The sequence below is a fragment of the Lissotriton helveticus genome, chromosome 7 (genome assembly GCF_964261635.1).
Source record: "Lissotriton helveticus chromosome 7, aLisHel1.1, whole genome shotgun sequence".
NCBI lineage: Eukaryota > Metazoa > Chordata > Amphibia > Caudata > Salamandridae > Lissotriton > Lissotriton helveticus.
This window is the reverse complement of record NC_136068.1, coordinates 1,527,384,961-1,527,412,042: the sequence shown is the minus strand read 5'-3', so window position 1 is coordinate 1,527,412,042 and position 27,082 is coordinate 1,527,384,961. Positions and strand designations below refer to the sequence as shown.

The 27,082-nt window shown below is 46.2% G+C and overlaps 1 protein-coding gene across 1 annotated transcript in view; it reads right to left on the bottom strand.

Annotated features, from left to right (window-relative positions):
• GRIN2D (glutamate ionotropic receptor NMDA type subunit 2D) overlaps positions 1-27,082 on the bottom strand; it is a 1,103,075-nt gene that overhangs the window by 791,922 nt on the left and 284,071 nt on the right. The window contains exon 3 of the mRNA XM_078654973.1: positions 15,253-15,367. Within this exon, the coding sequence (XP_078511099.1) occupies positions 15,253-15,367 (115 nt within the window). The remainder of the gene's footprint in view (positions 1-15,252; positions 15,368-27,082) is intronic.

The following is a 27,082-nucleotide window of genomic DNA, read 5'->3' as shown; positions in this document are numbered from 1 at the left end:
TTACACCTCTCCACAATACTTTACTCTATTCTACACCACTCCACTCCATGCCACTCCACTTTATACCAGTCACCTCTACCCACTTCACTCTGACAGCACTCCACTCTATACTGCTCTTCTCCATTCTACGCCACTCTACAACACTCCACTCAACTCCACTTTACGTCACTCTACTCTATAATATGTTACAACACTATACGCCACTCCGCTCTATGGCACTCTACTTTGCTACACTTTATGCCACTCCACTCTACAAATCTCTAATCTATTCTACAACACTCTGGACACTCTACTACACTCTATGTCACTTTATACCACTACACTCTATGTCTCTCCAATGTATGGCACTCTACTTCACTGTACATCACTCTACACCCCTCCGTGATACTCTATTCTACACCACCCCACTCTATGCCACTCTACTACACTCCTCTCTGCGCAACTCTACTCCACTTCTCTCTACGCCACTCCACTCTACGACAACATTCTCCACTGTGTGACACTCTACTCTCCCCTAAGTCACTAACTTTTAGTCATGTTGAACAGCAGCCACACTGGTGTACACATGACTAAAACACACTTGCAAAGGCAACAGCTTTTGGCTTTGCCAGTGCTTGTTTATTATAGGTTATAGGAACAGCTTGTGATTATTCTGCCGGGCAGGAGCCACACGTTAGTTAAGATACGATTTTCTTGCATTAGGCTAACCCTTCATAAAGAGTAGGCATCATTTGATTCGAGTATGTTGTTTGTAGGCAAAAAAGTCCTAACAACTCAACTATCTGTCTTCATCCATGGTGACAAGGCATGCATATTGGTTCTACTTCAAGTGTTCTTTTCTATCATATTAATTTGTTTGCTCATAATCCATGGTTGCAATAACATGGTGATTTTAGAATTATTGGAGAGAAGAGTACTGGTGTGCATTAACTGTTCTCATCTTGTACAGTCACAGTCTCTATTATTAGCTTGCATCGCCAGAACGAGAAAGCCCCAGTTTGTCAGACGGGCCATGCATACTAGGGAGGATGTTGTGAGGAGGAGAAACGAGAGCAAGGTAGGTAGTTGATCATGGCTAGTCTACTGTAATCAATGGTCATGATGGATCCAGTGCATCCTGGCTCCCTAATGAATTGCCAGAAGGCATGCCTTCACCCAACCCCTAAAAACTGCCTTTCCCACCTTACCTAAGAAAACTCAGTCGTGGCCGGTATGGCTCAAAGGTGGGGGTGCAGAGTCGGGCAGATGGTGTTCATAGCTCAATCAATTCTGGGTAGTCAGTGCAGTAAATAACCTTAGGTGATTAGACTGCCATACATAGAATTGAGCTTGAGTCATGCCAAATGTAAAGGTCAGATGGATAGAACATCTAAAAGATTGGGCCGGGCCAAATGTAAAGGTCAGAAGGATAAAATATCTAAACAGTGTAGAGTATCACAGAGTGGTGATAAAATATCTAAACATTTTCAACGTTCATTCTTATGAATGTATTGTGACTTCATTGTTTTTTGTTTCCCCATACCTCATTCTTTATCATCCGTCACTCCTATTTTGGCATTAATGCCCTTGCAAATGTATGGACCATCTAGGGGTTAAAAGATGGATCATGACCGATAGCATTGCCTTCTATCGGATCTTGGTCTTCTAGACAGCAGCAGTTTTGTTGTACGCTGAACAGCTACATGCTAGTGTACGGGCTGCTTTAAATCTAGGCAATGATTCGTGAGCTGAGGTCGAGGCATATTGGATTCCTTGCCCGGGCTAAATTGCGTTCAGCATTACTATTTCTGGAAATTATGCATCAATGTGTTTCAGATGATCATGAGAAACTACTGTGAAAATTGCTAAGTTAATGTCTAGGAAAGGGCGTGTAATGTGTGCCCTGCATAGAAAGTGAGTGTCCATCGTTGATGGCTGGGTAGCAATATGTTCATTTTCCATTTGTAGTAATTTGCCCAATACTTATTTCTTGGAGAAGAAGTTGAATAACCTGTAGTATTAATCACCTCTGTAGCACTACATCTTGTTCTCCATTGTTGTCTGGCTGGCATCATTTAAGCATAACTTACCTAATAAATACTGTTTCTGGATTTATTCACCATTTGGAGGCACTGGACTTAGGTGATAGGTGGGTTGTACATCTAACAGCTCTGTCATCTTACTTTCCCCTAATCTGAGATGTGAGTACCAGTCCTTCAGGTTGCGCACGAATGGGTGCGGGAGAGTAGTCATCTGGTGGAGCAGTGGCATGCGTAGTTTGTTTAATGTTCGGGCAACGAAGTTAGGTTGTGTACTGATAAAAAAAAAACGTCGGTTAAACTATGTAAATAATGGTTTCTGGAATTTTGACATTTTTACTCATGTCACACTCTTGGTTTCATTTGCTTGCACAATGCAGTCTAGGTATTTTCTTGAATATTCAACCGGTGTGTCTTGTGCTTTTTGAGAAGGGTAGCTGAAGAGAAGTGTCTGAAACACATACAATGAATATGCAAAGTGTTGGGAGTAGTGCCATCAGACACCATGAGAAGGCAGCTCAACCTTCTCGACAGTGTCTGAATTGCAGTAACATAGATGAACTACTCAGGCATAGGTTCTCCGTGAGACGTCTAAGATGTAGGCAAACACGTGCTAGAAATGACATCCGCTGCATTTATGATGCTCTCGCAGGCAGAGCAGCAGTTGCAGTCTTAGGCGGAAGCCAAATTGTTGCTTTCTATTCACCAGTCACCACTCCTCACCCTGTCCCAGCAGATACGAAAGTGCTGTCGACTGGCTGATCAGGGCCGACTAGGCCAAGATTTTTTTAAATATGTTTTATATGGATTAAATAAATGCAAAAGTAATGTTCGAGATTATATTCTAAAGTATTCCATATACCCACGGGACACACAATGAGGCAGCAAGTTCTCTGCCTGCAATTGGCCAGGAGTTCATTTACTCTGGTCATTTTTGGGTCTCGCTGGCAATGCATCCGCAAGGATGCATGTGTCCAGCTGGAGACGTATAGCGATCAGTCTGGGGGGAAGGAGGACAAGAGGGTGTACGAGCTTTTTTTCCTGGATTCGTGTGCGCGAACGCGCACGTCGCGTCCCGCGCCGTACACATGCGCGCGCAGACAGACACTCGCTAACACACACACGCCCCCTCCCCCACAGTCACACATACGCACTCCAAGACACATACACACACACACGCACGCACGCACACACACACACATACACAGCCAGCCCCCCCCGCGCGCGCGCGCGTGCGCACGCACATGCTCCCCCCCCGCAGCTCAGTAACCCACTCACCGGCTTCCTTCGTGCGGCGGCTCTCCTCAGCTGCAGGGCCCGGCAGCGGGACTCTTCTTCCCTCCTTCGGCACCGGGGCGCAGGGTAGGCTCCTGCCTGCTCCGGTGCTCCAAACAATCGCGGCTCTTCCGTGGGAGGCGGGGTAGGCTCCCGCCCTCCTACTTCCTGTTTCCGGTGTCGCGCAGGCCTGCCTGACTTCCTGGTCGCAGGCCGGCAGAGTGACGAGGATGTTTGATTTGCGGTATTTATTTATTTATTTATTCATGCATTTTTATATAGCGCGGACTTTACCCAAGGCGGTATTTATTTATTTATGTATTTATGCATTTGTATATAGCGCGGACTTTACCCGAAGGCGGTATTTATTTATTTATGTATTTATGCATTTTTATATAGCGCGGACTTTACCCGAAGGCGTCAGAGCGCTTCACATTAGGAACAGAAATTAAACATAATGAGAAACATTACAAAAGAACAGGTTGCAAAAACATACGTTACTTACATAAGGTAATAGTGACAATTGTGAGCAAACAAAATACATGAGGTAGTAAAAACTATGAGCAACCAAAAATACATGAGGTAGTAAAGGTAATAGTGACAATCGTGAGCAAACAAAATACTTGAGTAAAAATTGTGAGCAACCAAAATACATGAGGTAGTAAAGGTAATAGTGACAATCGTGAGCAAACAAAATACTTGAGTAAAAATTGTGAGCAACCAAAATACATGAGGTAGTCAAAAGTGCACAAGAGGAAATGAAAGTGACAAGTGTGCAGTTATAAGAGAAAACAGAGTATAATTAGAGGTATAGTCCTGCAATAAGTGCTAGACACTCAGGCTCAGGAACAAGCGTTACATGGGCAAGGTGGCACTTGTGCAAGTATCAAAGGCAAAGACATGTGAGAGGTAGCAGCCGTGTGTTGCAAGGGCAGAGTGGTGTGTGCATGTTACAAAAGGGCACCGAACACCAGTACATGGAAAATACTGCAAAAAGGCAGACCCTCCAATCACAGGCATACACTGGGAAGGCACTTCCATGGTCATGGAAAGTAGAAATTATCAGTAGTGGGAAGTCTTCCTCACAAATAGCAAGAGGACGTGAATTACTTTTGGAGGTGTCTCTGGAGGAGGAGAACTTTGAGGTCCCTTTTGAAGGCCTGGGAGGAGGCGGTGGTCCGGAGCTTTTTTTTGTCCTCTCGCGGTTTGTAAATAGAAAACATATTGCATTACAAATGCTATAGGTATCACATTTGCGAAAGTTATAACTATTGGCATTGTAAATGACGAAGCTATTAATTTAGCTATTTAAAAAAAAAGAAACATAAATAAAAACTTTGCCATTTACAATACCAATAGCTCAAACTTTTTAGAAGCAAGGTCCCACTTCCAAACTGAGTTAAGGATGAGATGTGTTCTTAAGTGGAGATTGTGAATTTTGAAAACTACAGAAATGTTTGCTTCCCTTGAACAAAACTGTCCCATGTTGTGCAAATGTATATGGATCACTTTAAGTGAAGTTATGATGTGGCGATACTATGTGAGAAGCGCCTTAAAAGAGGGTAGGTAATGTTTGATGTGGTGATGGTGGTTACCCAAGTCTTCTCAGTGCATGCAGCAGTGTTAAATGAGGTTAGACAAGCTGTGCTAGGGCTTTTTGTGGTTACACAAGTGCTATATATGTCTGGATGGCTTTTGGTGACGGTGTGTGACGTTTGACTGCATTAGTTTGGCCAGCAGTGCCTATTATGTGTAGTGATGCTTTCAGCTGAGTTTGATTGCATTACCATAGTCCACTTTGCTTGTAAAGGGGTTTTAATGCTTTTAGACAGAATCTGCTGACGTTGCTTGAATCACATCAGTAAATTAAATATATAAACGAGTTTGACTGACATAAGACAACTTTCGCTGAGGGTTTCGTGCATCACATGAGTCACTGCATGCGTTGGTATCCTTCGACATGGTTGCTTGCACCCATCTTGTAACATGGTAACGATGCAGTGATTTTAGTGCAAGTAGAATAGCATCTGAAGGAGTTGAACTCACTACCTCTGTTTGCAATGTGCTCCTTAAAATGACTCAAGCTGTAAACCTGAAATGGACCCCAAATGGTGGTGTGCCTCACTTTGGAATTGAACTTGGTGGCAAATTGTGCATTATTCCTCATTCTGACTTGCAGAACTCGAATCAGGAAGCAAAACTGTGTGGGAGAAAACAATTAAGGTGCAGAGATAGTATTTCAGCTTGCTCATTTTAACTTCTGATAATTTCAACCAGTCGCCTTATTACATAAAGTGGCCCATAACAGATATATGCCTACTTTCTACACACTGGATCATTTGAGATTACAGAAGGGGTTGCAGACACTTGTGCATCAATATGGATAGCTTGGGCACTACATGCGTACCAGCGCAATTGCCAGGTGGCATTCACTCCCCATGCAAATTCGGGAAAACTACCTAGACACAAGCTCAGAGCCAAAGGAGCAGTCAGGAAGTGTACTGAGCATGCACCTTAAGGGGGCAGTGCATAGTCAGTGTGCCGTCCATGACCCTTGAAAGGGAATAAAGGGGTCCCAATGGCCTGCCAGGCATTCTGCACCAGACTCTAGGGGTATCACTATCACCCTTTGAAAGACAGGATGTGTATCCGTCTACAAAATGAAAGATGGACTGCCTGGCTGCTTCAAACAGGTCATCTGCATTTAAAGTGGGACCCCTGGGAAGGCAAGAGTTTGTAGCTACCCTGAGGGCAGTGCATTAACTGTAATATGGAGCACTGATCAGGTCTGAACCCGGCAATGCCACTAAAAGGTGCGCCGTGGGCCAGACTATGGCAGTGCACCCTACAGATAATGCAGCCCCTGGTGGGAGCAACCTGTGTGAGTGGTGGTGAAGTGAGGTTAGGCAGTCTTTGCTAAGGTTGGTTGAAGTGACAGGAGTAGACTTTATGTGTGATTTTAGAGAGCATTCAACCTTTTTGGGTGGGGTGTGTGTGTGTTTGTGTGTGTGTGTTTTTTGTTTCTAGTGGGGTTAGGAAACATTGTTGGAAGTTAGATGCATCATCAAGTTCACTCTGTGTGGATTGTTTTGAAGTAAGGTTTTACAATTGATGATTGTGAACGTAGACACCCGGTACTGATGTTGACTGCATCTACACAAGGAGGCTTTGTATGGAATGCTCTCAGTGAGATTAGACAGTCTTTGATGAGGGTGGTAACATCACAGTAGATCACTGAATGGGGTGAGTGCTTTTAGTGACATTAGGCTGCCTTTGATATTGGTGGTTGTGGTGTCGATTGCCACTTCATGCTTAAAGTGTGCTTTTAGTGACGTAAACCCCTCTTTGATTTATTGACTGTAGCATCTCGGTCTACTGTCGACTACTGCAGGCGGTTTCTGAAAGATGTTAGACACTGTTTACCTGGGTCCAACATATTGATTAGGATTTTATTTCCTTTTGTGTTTGCTGTGAGTATGTGCTCTTGGTAGGGGTGTGCTCATTTGGTATAAATTTCTTTTTATAAACTTTTTTTTTCGTTTATGAGACTCATTCCCACTGAACTACTCTTTCTGCACTTGTGGTTCTACGACACAATGTAATACTGTCTACAAATGTGTACCTTAAACAAGGTATAATAGGTTTACATTGTGGTGATTTGTTACCAATTGCAATGGTTGTCTGGGAGTTCCATTAGCAAAGGCGTTAGGTGTATTAAGCTCATGTATTTGTAAAGTTATTCATTTATATACGTAGTAACATTGCATTGAACCACAATATAACCCTACAGCCAGTACAGTGTCTGTGCAACAGATGCAAATTGTTCCTCCTTCCTGGTGTTTTTCAGGACATACATTTAATATACACGTTTGAGGGTCATTTCACATTGACTTATCGAATAGTAATACTGCATGGTATGGTATTTTCCCAGGATGGAATTTCCACTACATTCTGACTGAGTTATTGATATCAGAATGCGAGTTAACTTGTGGTATCAGAGATTTACCACATTCCAATCCTGCCCTGATGCAAGATTTTCCAGGCAAATTCCACATGGGGAATAATTCTTTGAAAACCTGCACATCTTGTTATCTCAAATCAGGTACAAAAATCCATTTCCACCCAAATCAAAACAAATAGTTTCTTACCTGTCGGTGTAGTTTTGCAGCTTAATGGCTTTCTGGATTCACTATGCTGTGCATTATTCCGCCATCTAGTGGTTGGGTCCGGAATTGTAGTCTTTTTTTTTTTTCGTGGCCCAGGTGGCATCGACATCCGACCATTTGGTGTCCTTCGTGACGTCGACGCGCTTCCAACGGAAGCTCCCACCTTTGGTAGCCATCTTCGGATTCTTTTTTTCTTATCTTGGGTTATCTTTTTGTTGATCCATTTAGTTATGATTGCCATTTTATCCTACTTTCCTGCTGTTTCATCTCTCTGGCAGAGGAGGGTGGGATCGCTAGTGATCCAGAAAGTCTTCAAGCTGCAAAACTACACCAACAGGTAAGAAACTATACGTTTTGAAGTGTGAATCTTTCTGGATTCACTATGCTGTGCATAGAGTTTGTAGCGGTTTGTCCTTATTGTGGTGGGTGGGTGAAAGATGAGCACCGGTTACTGAAAATGTGCTGTAAGGCCTTCTGTCCCACTTGCACTTCATTGTTCATTTGAATATCCACACAGTAGTCCTTTGTGAATGTGTACACTGAAGACCATGTTGCGACTTGGCAAATGTCTTGAATTGGTGTGTTAGCTAGTAACCCAATTGTTGCCCCTTTCTTCCTTGTTGAGTGAGCATGAGCTGCTCCTTCTAACTGTTGCCCAGCTTGTTTGTGGGATAGTTGTATGGTTTGTGCGATCCATCGTGCAATGGTATTCTTGGTAACATGTCGTCCCAAGAAACTGCTTGCGAAATAAACAAAGAGCTGCTTAGTCTTTCTACACTCCTTTGTTCTTTCTAATAGTGCATCACCACCCTCCTGGCGTCCAGTGTATGCAGCGCTCTTTCTATGCTTGTGGTTGGTTTTGGGAAAAAACTAGGTATTTGGATTGTTTGGCTTATGTGGAACCGGGACACCACCTTTGGCATGAAGTGTGGGTCTGTTCTCATTATAATCCTATCATTGTGTATCTGCAGGTAGTGTTAGTGCCTGCAACTCACTTACTCACCGTAGTGATGTGATAGCTATTAAGAAGGCCGTCTTTAGTGTGAGCATGTGCAGTGTAACCTTGTGCATTGGTTCGAATGGTGTCTTCATCAATTGTGTCAGCACTACGTTGAGGTTCCATGCTGGTGCTGGCATTTTATTAGGAGGTGCTTAGTCTTTCTGCACTCCTTTGTTCTTTCTAATAGTGCATCACCACCCTCCTGGTGTCCAGTGTATGCAGCGCTCTTTCTATGCTTGTGGTTGGTTTTGGGAAAAAACTAGGTATTTGGATTGTTTGGCTTATGTGGAAATGGAACACCACCTTTGGCATGAAGTGTAGGTCTGTTCTCATTATAATCCTATCATTGTGTATCTGCAGGTAGTGTTAGTGCCTGCAACTCACTTACTCTGCGTAGTGATGTGATAGCTACTAAGAAGGCCGTCTTTAGTGTGAGCATGTGCAGTGTAACCTTGTGCATTGGCCCGAATGGTGTCTTCATCAATTGTGTCAGCACTACGTTGAGGTTCCATGCTGGTGCTTGTATTTTATTAGGAGGAGCGATTCACTTCGCCCCTACTAGAAATCTCTTTATATCTTGGGAGGTGAAGAAGCTCTTCCCCGTCTTTCCTCTAGTGTAAGCCACAATCGCCGCTGGGTGTACCCTTAGGGATGTGTAGCTTAGCTTGCTTTACAGCAGATGCGTTAAGTATTGTAGCTCCGTTGACTCTCTTGTGACCTTTCTTTGCAAATTCTCCCTAATGCACCATTCTGAGAATCTCTTCCACTTTGCTATGTAGCATTTCCTTGTGGTAGGCCTTCTTGCCTCCCTGAGCACTGCCATTCTGTTCGCTGGTAGTTTGAGGTATGCAAACTCTAGGTCTTCAGGAACCAAGCTGCCAGGCTGAGGTTCTCTGGCTCTGGGTGTAGCACCCTTCCCTTCTGCATTGTTTGCAGGTCCCTTCTTTTTGGGAATCTGTGTGCTGGTGCCTGCGCCATCTCCGCAATCTGCGAGAACCATGACTGTATGGCCCACTGAGGTGCTATCAGTATCAGTGACTTGTTGCTGATCCTGCATTTGCTGAGCACCCTGTGTATCAGTGGTATCGGTGGAAAAGCGTATGTAAATTTATTTGACCAACTTATCCATAGCGCATTCCCTTGTGACCAATGGTCTGGTTGTCTGGATGCGAAGAATTGGCATTTTGCATTCTGGTATGTTGCAAATATGTCTATTTGTGGTGTTCCCCACCTTTCGAATACCTTCTGTAATTCCTGTTGGTTGATCTCCTATTCATGTGATACAGACGTCTGCCTGCTGAGTCTGTCTGCATCCACGTAGTCCTTCCCTGGAGGTGTATTGCTAGTAGGTCTATCCTTAGTGGGATGGCCCATGACCATATCTCCTATGCTAGGCTTGATAGCGCTACTGACTGTGTCCCACCCTGCTTGTTGATGTAGAACATGATTGTGGTGTTATCTGTTTGGATCAACACTCTGTTTCTGTACAGCTGCTTCTGAAAAGCTTTCAGGGCTAGGAACACTGTCTTCCAGGTAGTTGATGTGCTTGACCGCATCCTGTTGAAACCATAGCCCCCTCACCTTCAGTCTGTTCATGTGCGCGCCCCACTCCAGCTGGGAGGCGTCTGTTGTGATGGTCACTGTTGGAGTTGGTTGTGTGAATAGTGTCCCCTGTGATATGTTTTGTTCGTCTCACCACGCTATTTCCTGATGCACTGCATGTGTAACAACCACTAGATCTTCCCAACACCCAGTTGCCTGTCACCATTGCTGCTGTATCCATTCCTGGAATGGCCTCATGTGTAATCGAATATTCTGGGCTAGGTGAATGCAAGACGCCATCATTCCCATCAGCTTGCTCACCGTCCTCACTGTCAGAACTAGCCCCTTGGGATAATGACATGTTTCCTTCAGTATCGCCAAAGTTCTTTTCCTGCTGGGGAACACTTTGGCCTGTATGGTGTTGATTTCTGCCCCTAACAATATCTTGACTTGCTCTGGCCCTGTCGACGATTTCTCCCAATGAATCGAGAAGCCCAGTTCTGTCAGTGTTAGTATGACCTGATGGATGTGTGGTTTGCATTGATCATAAGAACCTGCTTTTATGAGCCAGTCGTCGACATAGGGGTATACATGTATCCCCTTTCTTCGTAGGTGTGCTGCGACAGCTGCTAGGCATCTTGTAAACACCCTTGGTGCGGATTTCAGTCCGAATGCTAGTACTATGAACTGCTAGTGGCTTTGGCTGATCACAAACCTTAGTAGATGCTTGTGTTTGTGGTTGATGGGAAAGTGTAAGTATGTGTCTTTTAAGTCTATGGTAGCCATGACGTATCCTTGTTGTATTTGTGGTATTACCTCTTGTAGGGAGGTCGTCTTGAATTTTTGAGCTCTTATGAACTTATTGAGGAACCTTAGATCTAGGATAGGTCTTAGTGTTTCGTCCACCTTTGGTACCAGGAAGTAAGTTGAGTAAACTCACTTGTTTCTTTGGTTTTGCGGTACCACTTCTATCGCCTCCTTGCTGAGCAATTCCTGTGCCTCCAGTTGCAAGAGCTCCTTTGGTGAGTGTGCCTTTCTTCTTGGTTTTCTGTTTGGAGGTTGTCTTTCCAACTCTATACAGTATCCGTATTGTTTGATGTTTAGGATCCATTTGTCTGATGTGACCTTCCTCCTTTCCTGGATAAAGTCTCTTATTCTCACCCCTACCGGTGTTGAGTGTTCGAGGCACTGTTTGTCGTTGAACGTTTGGCTGCATCTTTTCTTTTTGTTTTTCCGCCAACCCTGAGGTGTTGCTAGGGCGGGAGCCTGATTCCTTGTGGAGTCACTTGGTTGAGGGCTGTTATCCTCCCATCCGTGTCTGTCCTCATTCGTTTCCGCGCCCTCGACTGCCAGTTCTGCTGCTGTTGACCCTGCTGCTACTGGCCTTTGTTGTTCCCTTGGTAGCCTTGCTGGAACGTTTGGTGTGATGTGGTCGGCACGTTTCCTCCACTTCTACCACCAGATCTCCTTGTGGGTGTGCCTCTTCTCATCCCTCTGAACAGCAGCGCTCCCATGGACCTTGTTGTTTTGTTTTCCTTCTTGAACTATGTCAACTTGTCATCCACTAGTGTGCCAAATAGTTGCTCTCCATTGGAGGGTGTATTTAAGATGTTGCTTTGTACCTCCGGCTTGAATCCTGAAATTCTCAGCCATGCGTGTCTTCTCTCAGTCACCCCTATCATCATTAGTCTTCTAGATGTTTCTGCAGCATCCAGGGCTGATTTTAGGCATGCTTTCGCAAAGTTCTTTCCTGCCTCTACCAGGTGAGCAGCTCTTTGTTGGTACTGATCTGGTAGGTGCTTTAGGAGCTGCCCCACTTCATCCCAGTGTTGGTATGTGTGCCTGTTGAGCAGGGCGTTGGAGTTCGCAATGCGCCACTGTTTTGCTGCATTTCTCTCCACCTTTCTCCCTGTGAGATCCATCCTCCTACTCTCCTTGTCTGGAGGTGGTCCGGTATTTGTGGGAACATTGGCCTTTTTCCTAGCCGTTGCTGCAATTATGGAGTCGGCTGGCACTGACCCCTAGATGTATGCAGGGTCCTGTGAAGAATGTTTGTATTTTTTCTCTGTTCTAGGTGTCACAGCCTTGCATACTGCTGGCTCCTTAAATGCCTCCCTTCCCTGGTCCAGGACACTGATTTTGAGCAGGAATTGGCTTCTGGTCTGTTGAGGCAGTAGAGTTTTGAGGAGGAAACATGCCTTGTGCTTATTCTCCTCCATTTTCACTCCATAAGTCTGTGCAGCCTTCTGCTCGACCATGTTGTAGATCCCTATGTCGTCTGGCGTTGAAGGCCTTGAAGGGTAAGTGTCTACGCCTTCTTCCGGCGATTCAGTGTCGAGATCTTGCCATTCCACGTCTCGTGCCTCCGAGGACATTGAGTCCCGGGAGGATTGCAGATCTTCTATGCCTTCTCCCTCGAAATAGTAGTCCTCTTCCCCCAGTTCCTCGACTGGTTCTGTTGTTTTTTTGCAGTTCAGTGTCTTCGTCGTACCTTTCGACCTCGACCGTGGGTTTTGGCGGGATGGTGTAATGACTCATCTTCTCGTCGAAGTCCTTCTTCCGCTGTAGGATGCTCGCCATTTTGGCCTATAGCCTCCTCTTCTTCCTCTCCATCTTGGCACCATGTTCGGCGTGAGGAATGGAGCGCTTCTCTTTAAGGACGTCGATGTCAGTCCCTCTTTCCTCGGCGCCGAGGTGTCCTTCTCGAGGGCTAATTTCAACGTCTTTTCAAGGCTTTTCGTCGATTGGGAGTCCTTTTCGAAGGATCCGCTCAGCTGACTGTCTCTGGAGGCTGTTGCTTTCGTCAAATGTTTCGACAGCAGAGCTCCTTTCGAGGACTTAGCTTCACCCCTACGAGTGTCGCTTGGGGCTTTTGCTTCGCTCTTTCAAGCGTCGCTTGGATGTTTTGGATCTCGACGACCGTGCAGTCCTCAGTCCCTTCGGCAATGTTGTCCTCTTCTCCACTGGAGAGGCCCAGGTCTCGTAGCGATGGAGGTGGCCCCTGCATGTTGTGGTTCGCCATCCTCTGTCTGAGGGTCTTGGGTGTAAACGCCGAGCAGGCATTGCAGTCCTCGCTTCTGTGGTCGAGCCGCAAACAGAGGTTTTAGACTGGAAGCTGGTCCTTCTGTGCGTATTTGTGGTGGCAATTGGTGCAAAACTTGAACGGTGTCTTGTCCACATCCGTGCTCAGAGAGCCCCCTGCGAGCGCATTCTCCGTCAAACGCCGAGGTTTGTTCGTAAAACTTCTCCCTCATCGCTCCAGGTACCTGACCTGTAGTCCGGTGAAGTTGAAAACTTGACTTTCGTCGAATATCTTCCAATTTCTTTCCAAAACTCTGGAACTCCTCGGCAACGATCCAGAACGCAGAAAAAAGAATCTGAAGATGGCGACCAAAGGTGGGAGCTTCCGCCGGAAGCGCGTCGACATCACAAAGGACACTATATGGTGGGATGTCGATGCCCATCTGGGCCACAAAAAAAAAAGATTAAAGACTATAATTCCGGACCCAACCACTAGATGGCGGAATAATGCACAGCATAGTGAATCCGGAAAGATTCACTCTGCAAAATTACCAAGGCTCTTTAGAATGAGGGCCTCCTGGCTTCACCAGCTTGTGACATAAACTCTTGTTATAATGAGGGTCAGAAAAGGTTTTGAAGTCAAATAATATGTTTATGACTGCAAAAATGTTAGGATCACGAATCACAAATCATTGCTCACGGATTCAGGCTTTGAAATTTTATTTTCAAAATGAAATCAAACTTACTAGAAGGGTAAATACGACAGAATGGCAGGTGTTATCCCGCATTGCAGTTAGAATCGTTGGTGGGAACATGAGTATTACCAAGAGAGCAGCACAGAGTACAGTAAGGACAGTTGGGAACACCTGCAAAGACATAGTTTTCAGTGTTCACAAACTGTCCCGATGATTTATATGGTTCTTTATCATAATACCAAGACAAGAAATATTGACCTGCTGAAACAGAGAGGACAAATTATCGTGTACCAGAATATCATAAAGTGGTGTTTGTATAGCTAAGTATAGATTTAACGTTCTTAACTCCCTGTGTATGTTCCTTGAATACATATATATATATATGATCAAGGTACATGTATGTGAATTTAAGTTTAGTAAACGTTCAATCGCATATACTTACACATCTTTCACATCCCTTCCTAATTGAGGAAGGGGTTGGAAACCACATTGTGAGACAGAAATACATTTGTAACTTACACAATAGGTTAAATACACAACATCAAGCTATTCTGCACTCCACAGCCCTATGGTTTTGCGAATGGCAGTGCTTGCGACCGCAGAATGACTTCACACATCTCGCCTAAAAGGGCCAGATTTATGACCCTTCCAACTTGCGAATCGCAAATTGCATCGTTTTGCAATTCGCAATTTGCGTTTCGCAAAATTGAATTTTCAACAGTGTCTCAGACACTGTGTGCGATTCCTAATGGGGTTGCAATTTGTGACCTCCGTTGGGAATGGCGAGCACTCCCAGAGATGGTGGTCTGCTGTGGTCAGTAGTCCACAATGTCTGTGACTGCATTTTAAATAAAGCTGTTTTTTTTTAATACAGACCATTTTTCTTCAAGGAAAACGGGCTGCATTTAAAAAACAAAAATGGAACGTTTTTGTTTCTTTTTTTAAGAGTAGCCAGTGACCGTGGGACCAGTGCCTCCTCTTAAAAAATATTTTCACTACCAGTCACAAAGGAGAAGAAATCGCCTAGGTACCCCTTCCCGTTTGCGAGTGGCTTATCACCTTTTTGGAATGGGTGGTAAACTGTGAGTGTTTTGTGAACGTAATTGCGGCCGCAAAACATTCATATATTGAAGTATGACTCAATTGGGAAAGGACAACATTGGCACGCCCCTTCCTAATAGCGAGTCGCAAACCCTAATTTGCGAGTCGGTAGTAGGTTCTAACTCTCAAAATAGGGTTTGTATATAGGGCAGACCTATTTTGCGGCCGCAGACGGGCCGAAATTTACGTTTACGACTGAAAAAACGGTTGTACATCTGTCCACAAGTCCAATTGGTAGGGCCTTGTCGCAGGAGGAGAAAAACAAACAGGTGCCACCATGTTCCCATGAGAAGGTGGGCGCGTGCCCAAGATTTAACAGATGCTTTCGCTCTGAGGCTTTGATGGCCGTTCCACCTTCTCGAAACCAGACGAACCAGGCCACAAAGAACAGAGATCAATAAAAGATTGAAGAGGGAAATAAAAGGTTCTCTTACCACCTCCCAGCTGCGCTCCTTGTTCAGCGCGATCACCACGAGGGACGGGTTGATCAGGTAGCCGTCTTCATTGAACGAGAAGTCTTTGCCGCCGTAGGAAATGTTCATAAAATATCTACAAATTGGCAACGCCAACAAAGACAAAAATAATAACGGCGAATTAACAACGTGCTTCGCACAATAGCAGACATTTTGAACTGAATGTGTGTCGCCCTTGGCAGCGGAAGCCCGTCCGCACCTTCCGTGATTACCAACTAGTTTTCAGTTTCAATAGATTTCAGCACACTGTTCATGGAAGGGGGCATTCAGCGAGCCCGAAGGTGGGCCTCAGGCTGGAATTATCTACTTGGAAGGGCCTGGGTAACAGACAGTGAGAAAGAAAGTGTCGCAGGAGGGGAAATCGAATGTACTGGAAGGCGAGGGCGCTACAGGTAATTGGAAGGAAATTCTAGAGAACGAGATGTATTAAGGGAAAAAAGGGAATACGAGGGTGGCAGACAGAAGATAGTATGTAAAAAATAAAGAAGCAATAATAGTAATTACCATGCTAAAGAGTCGAAACTGTGGAAATGTGGACATTATGATTTTTGCAGAAGAATGGTTAGAAAAAAATAAAGGACAGTCAAAGAATGCAAATGTGTGATAGTTTTAAAACAGCAAATTCAAACAGAGCAAAGAATAAGTGTGGAGGAAAATGTAGGTTTAGAGGCAGAAACAGGAATATGAGTGGTAACTGCATTTTTTGGTGTGGAATTATTTTTAGAGGAAGAGGTATGTATAAAGGTAAAGGGAGGTGAAGAGATGTAGGTGAAGAAGGAAATGAATGTGTGGGAGGAGAGATAGCAGTAAAAGTAGTGGTAGTTGCAGCAATGGATGTAGATGTAGAAGTGTGTGTCGAGCGAGAACTTTGGTGTAGAGGCTGTGGAATGGAAATAAAGGTAGCAGTGGAGACAGATGTAGAGGTCGGCACAGAGCAAAGTGTAGAGCTAGACACTGATGTAGCAGTAGGGGAAGAGACGTAGAGGTAGGAGTGGAGAAAAATGTAGAGGCAAGTCTAGATTTAGAGACAGGTGTAGAGGTAGAGCAAAAGATAGCTACAGAGGTACGAGTGGAAGCAGACACAGATGTGGAGGTAGGTACATAGACAAGGGTATAGATAGACACCCGCTGAGGTAGAGGGAGTGGGTCATAGAAGTAGGGGTTGAGGACGAGATAGATGTAGAGGTAGGTGCAGAGGGAAGCCTAGAGTAAGACACACTAAAAGAGACAAATCTAGAGGAAGGAGTGGATGCATTGAACGATGCAGAGGTATGTGTAGAGGTAAAGGAAGAGATAGACGATAGCTATAGAGGTAGTAGTGGAGGCAGAGACAGAGGTAGAGGTAGGGACAGAGGCTAGAGTTCAGTTATACAAAGGTATAGAGAAAGAGATAGATATAGATAAAGATGAATTGGGTGAAGGACAGAGCTGGCTAATTAGATCATCTTGTTTGCTGTATTTCCGAAATAGATAAGTAGGTTAATAATAAGCAAGGATTGTTTATTTTTTTTATTTTTCTAGTAGTCCTCAACAATTCTACCAGAGCAAAACAGAAAATACAGCCAACACATGTTTCACCCCTTCTCTGCACTCAGACCTAGGGTAGGCTTTCTCAAGGCTGATTATATAAAGTGCATTTGTGCCATTGGATAAAAAAGAGGAGAAAGCAAAAATGATTATGTCAATAACAAAAGGCAAAGAGACAAGTAACAAAAGAACAGGGGAAAAAATAGAGAAAAAAAGAGAGAATAAAACCAATTATATGGTGGAATGATAAAATCCCAGCCCAGAGGGAACAAAGTTTCAGTACAACAGGTTGTCATACCATGAGCCCGCTACTGCACCCTAAAAAATCTATCTGATCTGTCAAGCAAAAGTGCGTCCCTTGTCGGGGACACCATTCCTTTTTGAAAATATGCGCTTATCATCACCAAGCTCCAATGTGGTCCTTATGTGCCAATAGCCACTGATCCGACTACTGTAAAAGCTCGGTCCCATTGGGTGCCAGGAGTGCCTCATAATTTACACAAGGGTAATTATAAGTCACCACAAGTCTTACCACATAAGATGGCTGCAAAGGATTGTAATACTGGTCATATATAATCCTACGGTCAGAATAAAGTAGAGAGGGAAAGCTGGGACCACATGAGCCTGAGATGCTGAAAGACCTCGGGTTCAGCAGCCTGAGCACCCTCCGGAGATCTGTGTGTGATTAGAAGTTCACTGTACCGAATCTGGAAGGGTCTACTTATCCTTTAATCATTCTGCCATCAATAAAATGAGTCACTTTAGCTGGATAATAGATGTCATTGCTGAACACCAAGAGACAACTCAGTTATAAGCATATGTGGTATACAAGGTAATTACTGTAATATTCCTATACAGCTCTTTGACATCACAGAACGGTAGCGCTCAACAGAAAACATAGCTGAGTCCTCGAAAGAATAAGCTCTTTAGACTCCTGTCTTTGACTGGGGGGAGTTAGTGGTAGAGGAACCAGTCACCTATATACCTGCCAACTCACACGAGGCTACCATGTGACACACAATATCAGCTCCCATCACACTGTTTTCCAATGAGGAGCCAATATCACACAGTGGCAGTGAAACTGAACTGGCAACCACTGTAAATAGTCGGTTTTCCGGAGGCTTTGGTCTGCCGACGTCCATTAAGAGGTGTGAAAACACCCCAGGACATCTGTACCAGCATCCGCAAGGTTATTTTTTTCCTTCTTTGGGAGGACGTTACTTGGGGCGGGCTGGGGTGGGGTTCAAGAGTGCCTTATAGGTACTTCTCGACACAAAAACCTGCGCTCTTCATGGCCCCATCCCCTCCTCACACAGTGAGATTGTTGTTCACGTTGGCAGGTATGCACCTAGGCAGGGAGCATGCAGAAAATATATTCGGGGGGAGGCTACAGAGAGACGAGGAGAATGCAAGTAGCACTTAAAAGCAAAGCTCAACAAACGCACATTGGATAAGCTTCGTAGATGCCTTACATTATTAACTTCTTTTTATATAGCGCTTCATAATGCACTTCTGGCGTTTCTAAGGGCCAGATGTACGATGGAGTTTTGCATACGCAAATGGGTTTTAGACCATGTACTAACCCTATTTTGCGAATTGCAAATCATTTGCGACTCGCAAAATAGAGTTTAGCGACTCGCTACTAGGAAGGGGCGTTCCCTTCTTAATAGCGACCCCAACAGCTATGCAAGAATGTTTTCCACCGCAATTGCAGTTGCAAAACACTCGCAGTTTACCACCCTTCCTAGAGGGGTGGTAAATCACTCGCAAATGGGAAGGGGTCCCCAGGGGATCCCTTCTCCTTTGGGAATGCATGTGCAAACAATTTTTTTAAGGACAGGCAGTGGTCTAAGGACCACTGCCTGACCTTAAAAAATGAAAATGAAAAGTTACATTTTCTTTTTTTTAAATGCATCCTGTTTTCCTTTAAGGAAAATGGGCTGCATTAAAAAAACTGCTTTATTTCAAAGCAGTTCCAGACATGGAGGTCTGCTGATCCCAGCAGGCCACCATCGCTGGGAGTGCCCGCCATTCCCAGTGGGGGTCACAAATTGCAACAGCCTCATTAATATTAATGAGCTATGCAATTTGTGACCCCATTGGGAATCACAAACAGTGTATCAGACAGACACTGTTGTACATTGGAAATTGTGACTAGCAAATTGCGACTCGTAACGTGGTGCAATTTGCGAGTCGCAATTTCCAATGGTCGTACATCTGTCCCTAAGGGCTCTAACTGAAATGTGTTATTATCATCCATTTTAGCTACTGTTATAACCTTCTGTCGAGGGTTGAGCAGGTCCTAATCATTATTATAATCCCTGACCTTTAGGTCACAGGAGGAGTCAGAGGTAGAAGAGAGAGAAGATTTAACTTCACAGTAGGCGAAGTGGGAACATGTCACCAATCACAAGGAAGGACAACATGTAAGACTTCGCCTTGTGCAAAGTTTTGCATCATCCTTGTCTATTTCCCTGCAGCTGGAAGTCCTGGACGATATGTGACTTTGGATAATTGTTTTCCATGCTTTCAATACTGCCACCTTGGACTAGTGGCACTGGGGTTGCATCTGAAAATATCATAGAAAGGAATACCCAACAAAAACATTGTGCCCATTTAACCTATTGAGTGCAACTTTTCTATGATTATCTCCAATGGGGTGATATTTTCATAGACAATATTTATGAGATTATATTCATGTAAAAGGATAACCTAACCCTGATATTAAGGTACCACATTTCTCAGAGCCACGTGCTCAACATCACGTGCTATCTTGCTCTATGGTTGATCGCCTGCCCTGGAGAAGAGTTTGTAGCATCCCCAGTGGCAGCAAGCCTTTCTCTGCCTTTCATTCATCCCATTCTGAGAAAGGAGGACACTGAAAAGTTATATGACATATTACTGAAGGTTTTAAGATCTGCTGCTGCATTACCTTTTTAAAAAACAGACTTTTTGTGGGGATTTCACTTGCTGTGTGGGGGGAACCGATAGTTTATAGCGGCCATTTAATTTTCCCACCAATAAGAGCGGTTAGCGCCCCAGTGTTTTCTACTGCCTCATCAACGCGCCCGGCCAGCCTGTTTAGTCACGGCCGTGGCGCAGACAGGACCGCTACTTGTACAGTACCTGGGGCCCTTGTTTATAACCTTTGAATTCCTTTCACAGTTTTTAAGATCTGCTAACTGCTGCTCCGTTACCTTTTTTGAAAAGGATTCACCTTTGAGCTGACGTGTAGCGAGTGCAGCTCCCTTTGCCTCTCTTCTCCCTGTTTGGCTGAACCCACGCCTCGCGGCACCCGCTCCGCGGGCGCCGCTCGCAGGCCAAGGAACTTTGGCAGTCTTCTGTTGTTGGACCCCCCCGAGTGCATAGGAGCACCAACGCGGCTTTGTTGAGGCGGTATTTGCACCTGAAGGCGTGAGGCGGGACTGCGAGGACCAGCGTGCAGCGCGGCGCTGATCGGCCGCAGCTGGTCCTCTTCCCGCCCCTCCACCGGTCAAAATCATCGCGGCGAGTGAGCCGCTTGGGATTCACCTTTGAGCTGACGTGTAGCGAGTGCAGCTCCCTTTGCCTCTCTTCTCCCTGTTTGGCTGAACCCACGCCTCGCGGCACCCGCTCCGCGGGCGCCGCTCGCAGGCCAAGGAACTTTGGCAGTCTTCTGTTGTTGGACCCCCCCGAGTGCATAGGAGCACCAACGCGGCTTTGTTGAGCCGGTATTTGCACCTGAAGGCGTGAGGCGGGACTGCGAGGACCAGCGTGCAGCGCGGCGCTGATCGGCCGCAGCTGGTCCTCTTCCCGCCCCTCCACCGGTCAAAATCATCGCGGCGAGTGAGCCGCTTGGGATTCACCTTTGAGCTGACGTGTAGCGAGTGCAGCTCCCTTTGCCTCTCTTCTCCCTGTTTGGCTGAACCCACGCCTCGCGGCACCCGCTCCGCGGGCGCCGCTCGCAGGCCAAGGAACTTTGGCAGTCTTCTGTTGTTGGACCCCCCCGAGTGCATAGGAGCACCAACGCGGCTTTGTTGAGCCGGTATTTGCACCTGAAGGCGTGAGGCGGGACTGCGAGGACCAGCGTGCAGCGCGGCGCTGATCGGCCGCAGCTGGTCCTCTTCCCGCCCCTCCACCGGTCAAAATCATCGCGGCGAGTGAGCCGCTTGGGATTCACCTTTGAGCTGACGTGTAGCGAGTGCAGCTCCCTTTGCCTCTCTTCTCCCTGTTTGGCTGAACCCACGCCTCGCGGCACCCGCTCCGCGGGCGCCGCTCGCAGGCCAAGGAACTTTGGCAGTCTTCTGTTGTTGGACCCCCCCGAGTGCATAGGAGCACCAACGCGGCTTTGTTGAGCCGGTATTTGCACCTGAAGGCGTGAGGCGGGACTGCGAGGACCAGCGTGCAGCGCGGCGCTGATCGGCCGCAGCTGGTCCTCTTCCCGCCCCTCCACCGGTCAAAATCATCGCGGCGAGTGAGCCGCTTGGGATTCACCTTTGAGCTGACGTGTAGCGAGTGCAGCTCCCTTTGCCTCTCTTCTCCCTGTTTGGCTGAACCCACGCCTCGCGGCACCCGCTCCGCGGGCGCCGCTCGCAGGCCAAGGAACTTTGGCAGTCTTCTGTTGTTGGACCCCCCCGAGTGCATAGGAGCACCAACGCGGCTTTGTTGAGCCGGTATTTGCACCTGAAGGCGTGAGGCGGGACTGCGAGGACCAGCGTGCAGCGCGGCGCTGATCGGCCGCAGCTGGTCCTCTTCCCGCCCCTCCACCGGTCAAAATCATCGCGGCGAGTGAGCCGCTTGGGATTCACCTTTGAGCTGACGTGTAGCGAGTGCAGCTCCCTTTGCCTCTCTTCTCCCTGTTTGGCTGAACCCACGCCTCGCGGCACCCGCTCCGCGGGCGCCGCTCGCAGGCCAAGGAACTTTGGCAGTCTTCTGTTGTTGGACCCCCCCGAGTGCATAGGAGCACCAACGCGGCTTTGTTGAGCCGGTATTTGCACCTGAAGGCGTGAGGCGGGACTGCGAGGACCAGCGTGCAGCGCGGCGCTGATCGGCCGCAGCTGGTCCTCTTCCCGCCCCTCCACCGGTCAAAATCATCGCGGCGAGTGAGCCGCTTGGGATTCACCTTTGAGCTGACGTGTAGCGAGTGCAGCTCCCTTTGCCTCTCTTCTCCCTGTTTGGCTGAACCCACGCCTCGCGGCACCCGCTCCGCGGGCGCCGCTCGCAGGCCAAGGAACTTTGGCAGTCTTCTGTTGTTGGACCCCCCCGAGTGCATAGGAGCACCAACGCGGCTTTGTTGAGCCGGTATTTGCACCTGAAGGCGTGAGGCGGGACTGCGAGGACCAGCGTGCAGCGCGGCGCTGATCGGCCGCAGCTGGTCCTCTTCCCGCCCCTCCACCGGTCAAAATCATCGCGGCGAGTGAGCCGCTTGGGATTCACCTTTGAGCTGACGTGTAGCGAGTGCAGCTCCCTTTGCCTCTCTTCTCCCTGTTTGGCTGAACCCACGCCTCGCGGCACCCGCTCCGCGGGCGCCGCTCGCAGGCCAAGGAACTTTGGCAGTCTTCTGTTGTTGGACCCCCCCGAGTGCATAGGAGCACCAACGCGGCTTTGTTGAGCCGGTATTTGCACCTGAAGGCGTGAGGCGGGACTGCGAGGACCAGCGTGCAGCGCGGCGCTGATCGGCCGCAGCTGGTCCTCTTCCCGCCCCTCCACCTGTCCTTCCCATATATTCTGCAGCAGCAACGCGCACGCGGGACGCGCGCGGGGCAAAGGCCGGGGCGAAGACCGGGCAAAGAGCGGGCCGTTTAAGGCCGTTCAAGGACGGCAGAGGACGGCCCTGGCCCTGAACCCCTGCATCCTCGCCCTTGATAACCATAACGTCTAAGATGTCGACCATACGCAACAGAACTAGAAGTTGCGCGAAAAAAGCTACGGCGGTAGCACAGGTGACCGGACCGATTGATCTTTTCATTTCACGTGTACATGAGACTATTGACCAAAGTATTGTTTTATTGGAAAAGAGAGTCTCTATGGACCTTGCAAATGCTAGGCGCTCATCCTTGGGTCCCCTGGCAAATGTAAAATCACCTGCCTTGCAGACTTTGAATAATTGCTCCCTACCTACAACCATGCCTACTAATAGTGCCCCGATTGTACCAAATACTGTTGATCTATCGGTTGCCCTATCAGACTCAGATCCGTCTTTCGAAGATCTGGAGGTTACACCAGATCTAGAAACCTGCCAGTCCCCTGACAAAGCGGCGCCAAGTCTGAGCGGGTTTAACGATGCGGAAACAGTTTCTGCACCTAAAGTTTCCCGGGGAAGGGCTCCTAATCTCCCAAAGGCTACATCAAAGGGTAACAAGCATTTACAATGCAACGGTTTCGCCTTTGGAAATGTTAAAGCTATTTGCAATGTAAATGACAATGCCATTTATTTATCTGTTTTCAAAACCAACACATAAATACAAATGTTGTCATTTACAATGCCAATAGCTCAAACTTTTCCAAAGGCGAAACCGTTGCATTGTAAATGCTTGTTAAATATTGCCTGAGCGCAATAACAGAGGAAATGCACTGATACGCAAATATGGCGATCGAATTATAATGATGTTTGGTTGTGTTTTGCATATTCGTCCCTTTTTAGTTTCAATTTCAGGTAGGTTTAGAGGAGGGAAGGGGCGGGGTTGGAGTAGACGAACCGGAACTCGCTTTTACAAACGAATGCTGAAAGAATGTTGAGACAAGTCAGGTCCTGGGCCGCGCTGTGATTGGCTGACGTCACGGGGGTGTCCCGGGCCGGCAGCCAATCACAGCGCGGCCCGGGACAAAGGGGCGGGGCTTTAAAAAAGCACCAGAAACGCCCCCGAATTGCGTTTTCTGGAGAAAGCGCGATTGACAGCCTCTGTCTCCCAATGGCTAGCCTCCATTTATGGAGCTAGCCAATGAGAGGCAGAGGCGGTGCCGACATCCCTACTGTAGACAATAGTTTTCGATCTGGGAGTGGCACTGCGTGCCCCTCGCCAGGTCGAAACCTAATAAATAACTGAAAACGAGATTAATCGCAATATGATCTCATGTCATATAAAAGGTGTAAAGAGAATGAGTATGAGAGTCGAAAGTACATAAATAAGAATGGGTCATGGGGTGAACATTTTCTAAGACTAATAAGAAGGAAAAAGTGAGATTGAAAATACATAGGAAGACATCGGAGCTGTTTGGGACAAGGAGAAACGTGTGCTTGACGAGGAAGAGAGACTAGAACATGACTGTATGAATATTACATATACTGAAGTGGGACAGTAATATATTTGGGCAGGCCGACATGAATGGAAAAACAGTAGTTAAGACGAGAAAGAACAAAAATGTTTTGAGAGACAAAATGATGGGGAAAGATCTGCTTCTGTCCATATTACAGATATTAATGTGTCCACTTTCAGTAACTGAGGAGATCTTTTGTGAAAATTTGAGTAAACTATGTGCAACAGTCTGTAGACAAATTGAGGTGATATCTCATTTATAAATGCCTGCATCTGCTAGCAAAAACACCCTAAAAGTACCAACAATTCCGGAAAGGGTAAATGGTTAGCTGTCTGAGGCCCTCGCCCTTGTAATTAGTTTATTCCTGCTATTCAATTTGTGCTAAACAATTTATCATTTACCACTGAATGAACATATCTATTCGGACAAAAAGTTAGAATCTAGCAGGCTATTTAAGAATGGGTGCTGCATAAGGGGTTAACATGTTAAAGACATTAGTCTACACCCGGGCTGATTTGTAATGTCTATTAGACTAATATCAGTACAGCGACCATCCCAGCATCCTGGAAAGAATGACTGTTTAGAGGACGTCAGTGCCTTCCAATTAGAACTTGGTGTCATGTTATTTATATAATACCCCATATCGTGGAATCCTAATAAACATCATCCACAATTTGTATGAAACAATGCTTCATAATATGTAATCGACTCATTTTATTTCTGTTCTGATTCAGAATATCCGATCTATAAAAAAAACTGCCAACACTTGTTATACAAAAAGTCACTCGCCAACTTAGGGCTCACTTATTTCTTCTTCAAGCGTATTGTGTTTCCATCATAAAAGTTATTATCTGTTTTTTTTATCATTGACTTTTGCAGATATGCATTTCATGACAGCTTTAAATTGAAAAATGTCTTTGAATTGAGAACGTTTGCCAGTCCATGGCCTGTGCTAATGTAACAGGTAATTAGGCAGCAACTTCTGGCATGGGTCGAGGGGTTAGATGCTTTGCAAATGGGCAGCCTTGTGGCAGAATGCCTAGAAAACATTGCACAACGTATGTATATTCTAAAAGTTCAAATCCAAGTCTATTGCAAGCTTGTAATGTTTATTTTCTCCACACCTGAATACCTATTAGGCTACTTTCAACATTTGTTTGGTCGAGAGTTTTAGACAAGAATGGCCTTTCAGGAATGCATGTCTGGCACATCTCGTGTCCTTCCCTGCATGTCGGTTTAATGTAAACTTTCTGTAAAAGCTCGGTCCCATTGGGTGCCAGGAGTGCCTCATAATTTACACAAGGGTAATTATAAGTCACCACAAGTCTTACCACATAAGATGGCTGCAAAGGATTGTAATACTGGTCATATATAATCCTACGGTCAGAATAAAGTAGAGAGGGAAAGCTGGGACCACATGAGCCTGAGATGCTGAAAGACCTCGGGTTCAGCAGCCTGAGCACCCTCCGGAGATCTGTGTGTGATTAGAAGTTCACTGTACCGAATCTGGAAGGGTCTACTTATCCTTTAATCATTCTGCCATCAATAAAATGAGTCACTTTAGCTGGATAATAGATGTCATTGCTGAACACCAAGAGACAACTCAGTTATAAGCATATGTGGTATACAAGGTAATTACTGTAATATTCCTATACAGCTCTTTGACATCACAGAACGGTAGCGCTCAACAGAAAACATAGCTGAGTCCTCGAAAGAATAAGCTCTTTAGACTCCTGTCTTTGACTGGGGGGAGTTAGTGGTAGAGGAACCAGTCACCTATATACCTGCCAACTCACACGAGGCTACCATGTGACACACAATATCAGCTCCCATCACACTGTTTTCCAATGAGGAGCCAATATCACACAGTGGCAGTGAAACTGAACTGGCAACCACTGTAAATAGTCGGTTTTCCGGAGGCTTTGGTCTGCCGACGTCCATTAAGAGGTGTGAAAACACCCCAGGACATCTGTACCAGCATCCGCAAGGTTATTTTTTTCCTTCTTTGGGAGGACGTTACTTGGGGCGGGCTGGGGTGGGGTTCAAGAGTGCCTTATAGGTACTTCTCGACACAAAAACCTGCGCTCTTCATGGCCCCATCCCCTCCTCACACAGTGAGATTGTTGTTCACGTTGGCAGGTATGCACCTAGGCAGGGAGCATGCAGAAAATATATTCGGGGGGAGGCTACAGAGAGACGAGGAGAATGCAAGTAGCACTTAAAAGCAAAGCTCAACAAACGCACATTGGATAAGCTTCGTAGATGCCTTACATTATTAACTTCTTTTTATATAGCGCTTCATAATGCACTTCTGGCGTTTCTAAGGGCCAGATGTACGATGGAGTTTTGCATACGCAAATGGGTTTTAGACCATGTACTAACCCTATTTTGCGAATTGCAAATCATTTGCGACTCGCAAAATAGAGTTTAGCGACTCGCTACTAGGAAGGGGCGTTCCCTTCTTAATAGCGACCCCAACAGCTATGCAAGAATGTTTTCCACCGCAATTGCAGTTGCAAAACACTCGCAGTTTACCACCCTTCCTAGAGGGGTGGTAAATCACTCGCAAATGGGAAGGGGTCCCCAGGGGATCCCTTCTCCTTTGGGAATGCATGTGCAAACAATTTTTTTAAGGACAGGCAGTGGTCTAAGGACCACTGCCTGACCTTAAAAAATGAAAATGAAAAGTTACATTTTCTTTTTTTTAAATGCATCCTGTTTTCCTTTAAGGAAAATGGGCTGCATTAAAAAAACTGCTTTATTTCAAAGCAGTTCCAGACATGGAGGTCTGCTGATCCCAGCAGGCCACCATCGCTGGGAGTGCCCGCCATTCCCAGTGGGGGTCACAAATTGCAACAGCCTCATTAATATTAATGAGCTATGCAATTTGTGACCCCATTGGGAATCACAAACAGTGTATCAGACAGACACTGTTGTACATTGGAAATTGTGACTAGCAAATTGCGACTCGTAACGTGGTGCAATTTGCGAGTCGCAATTTCCAATGGTCGTACATCTGTCCCTAAGG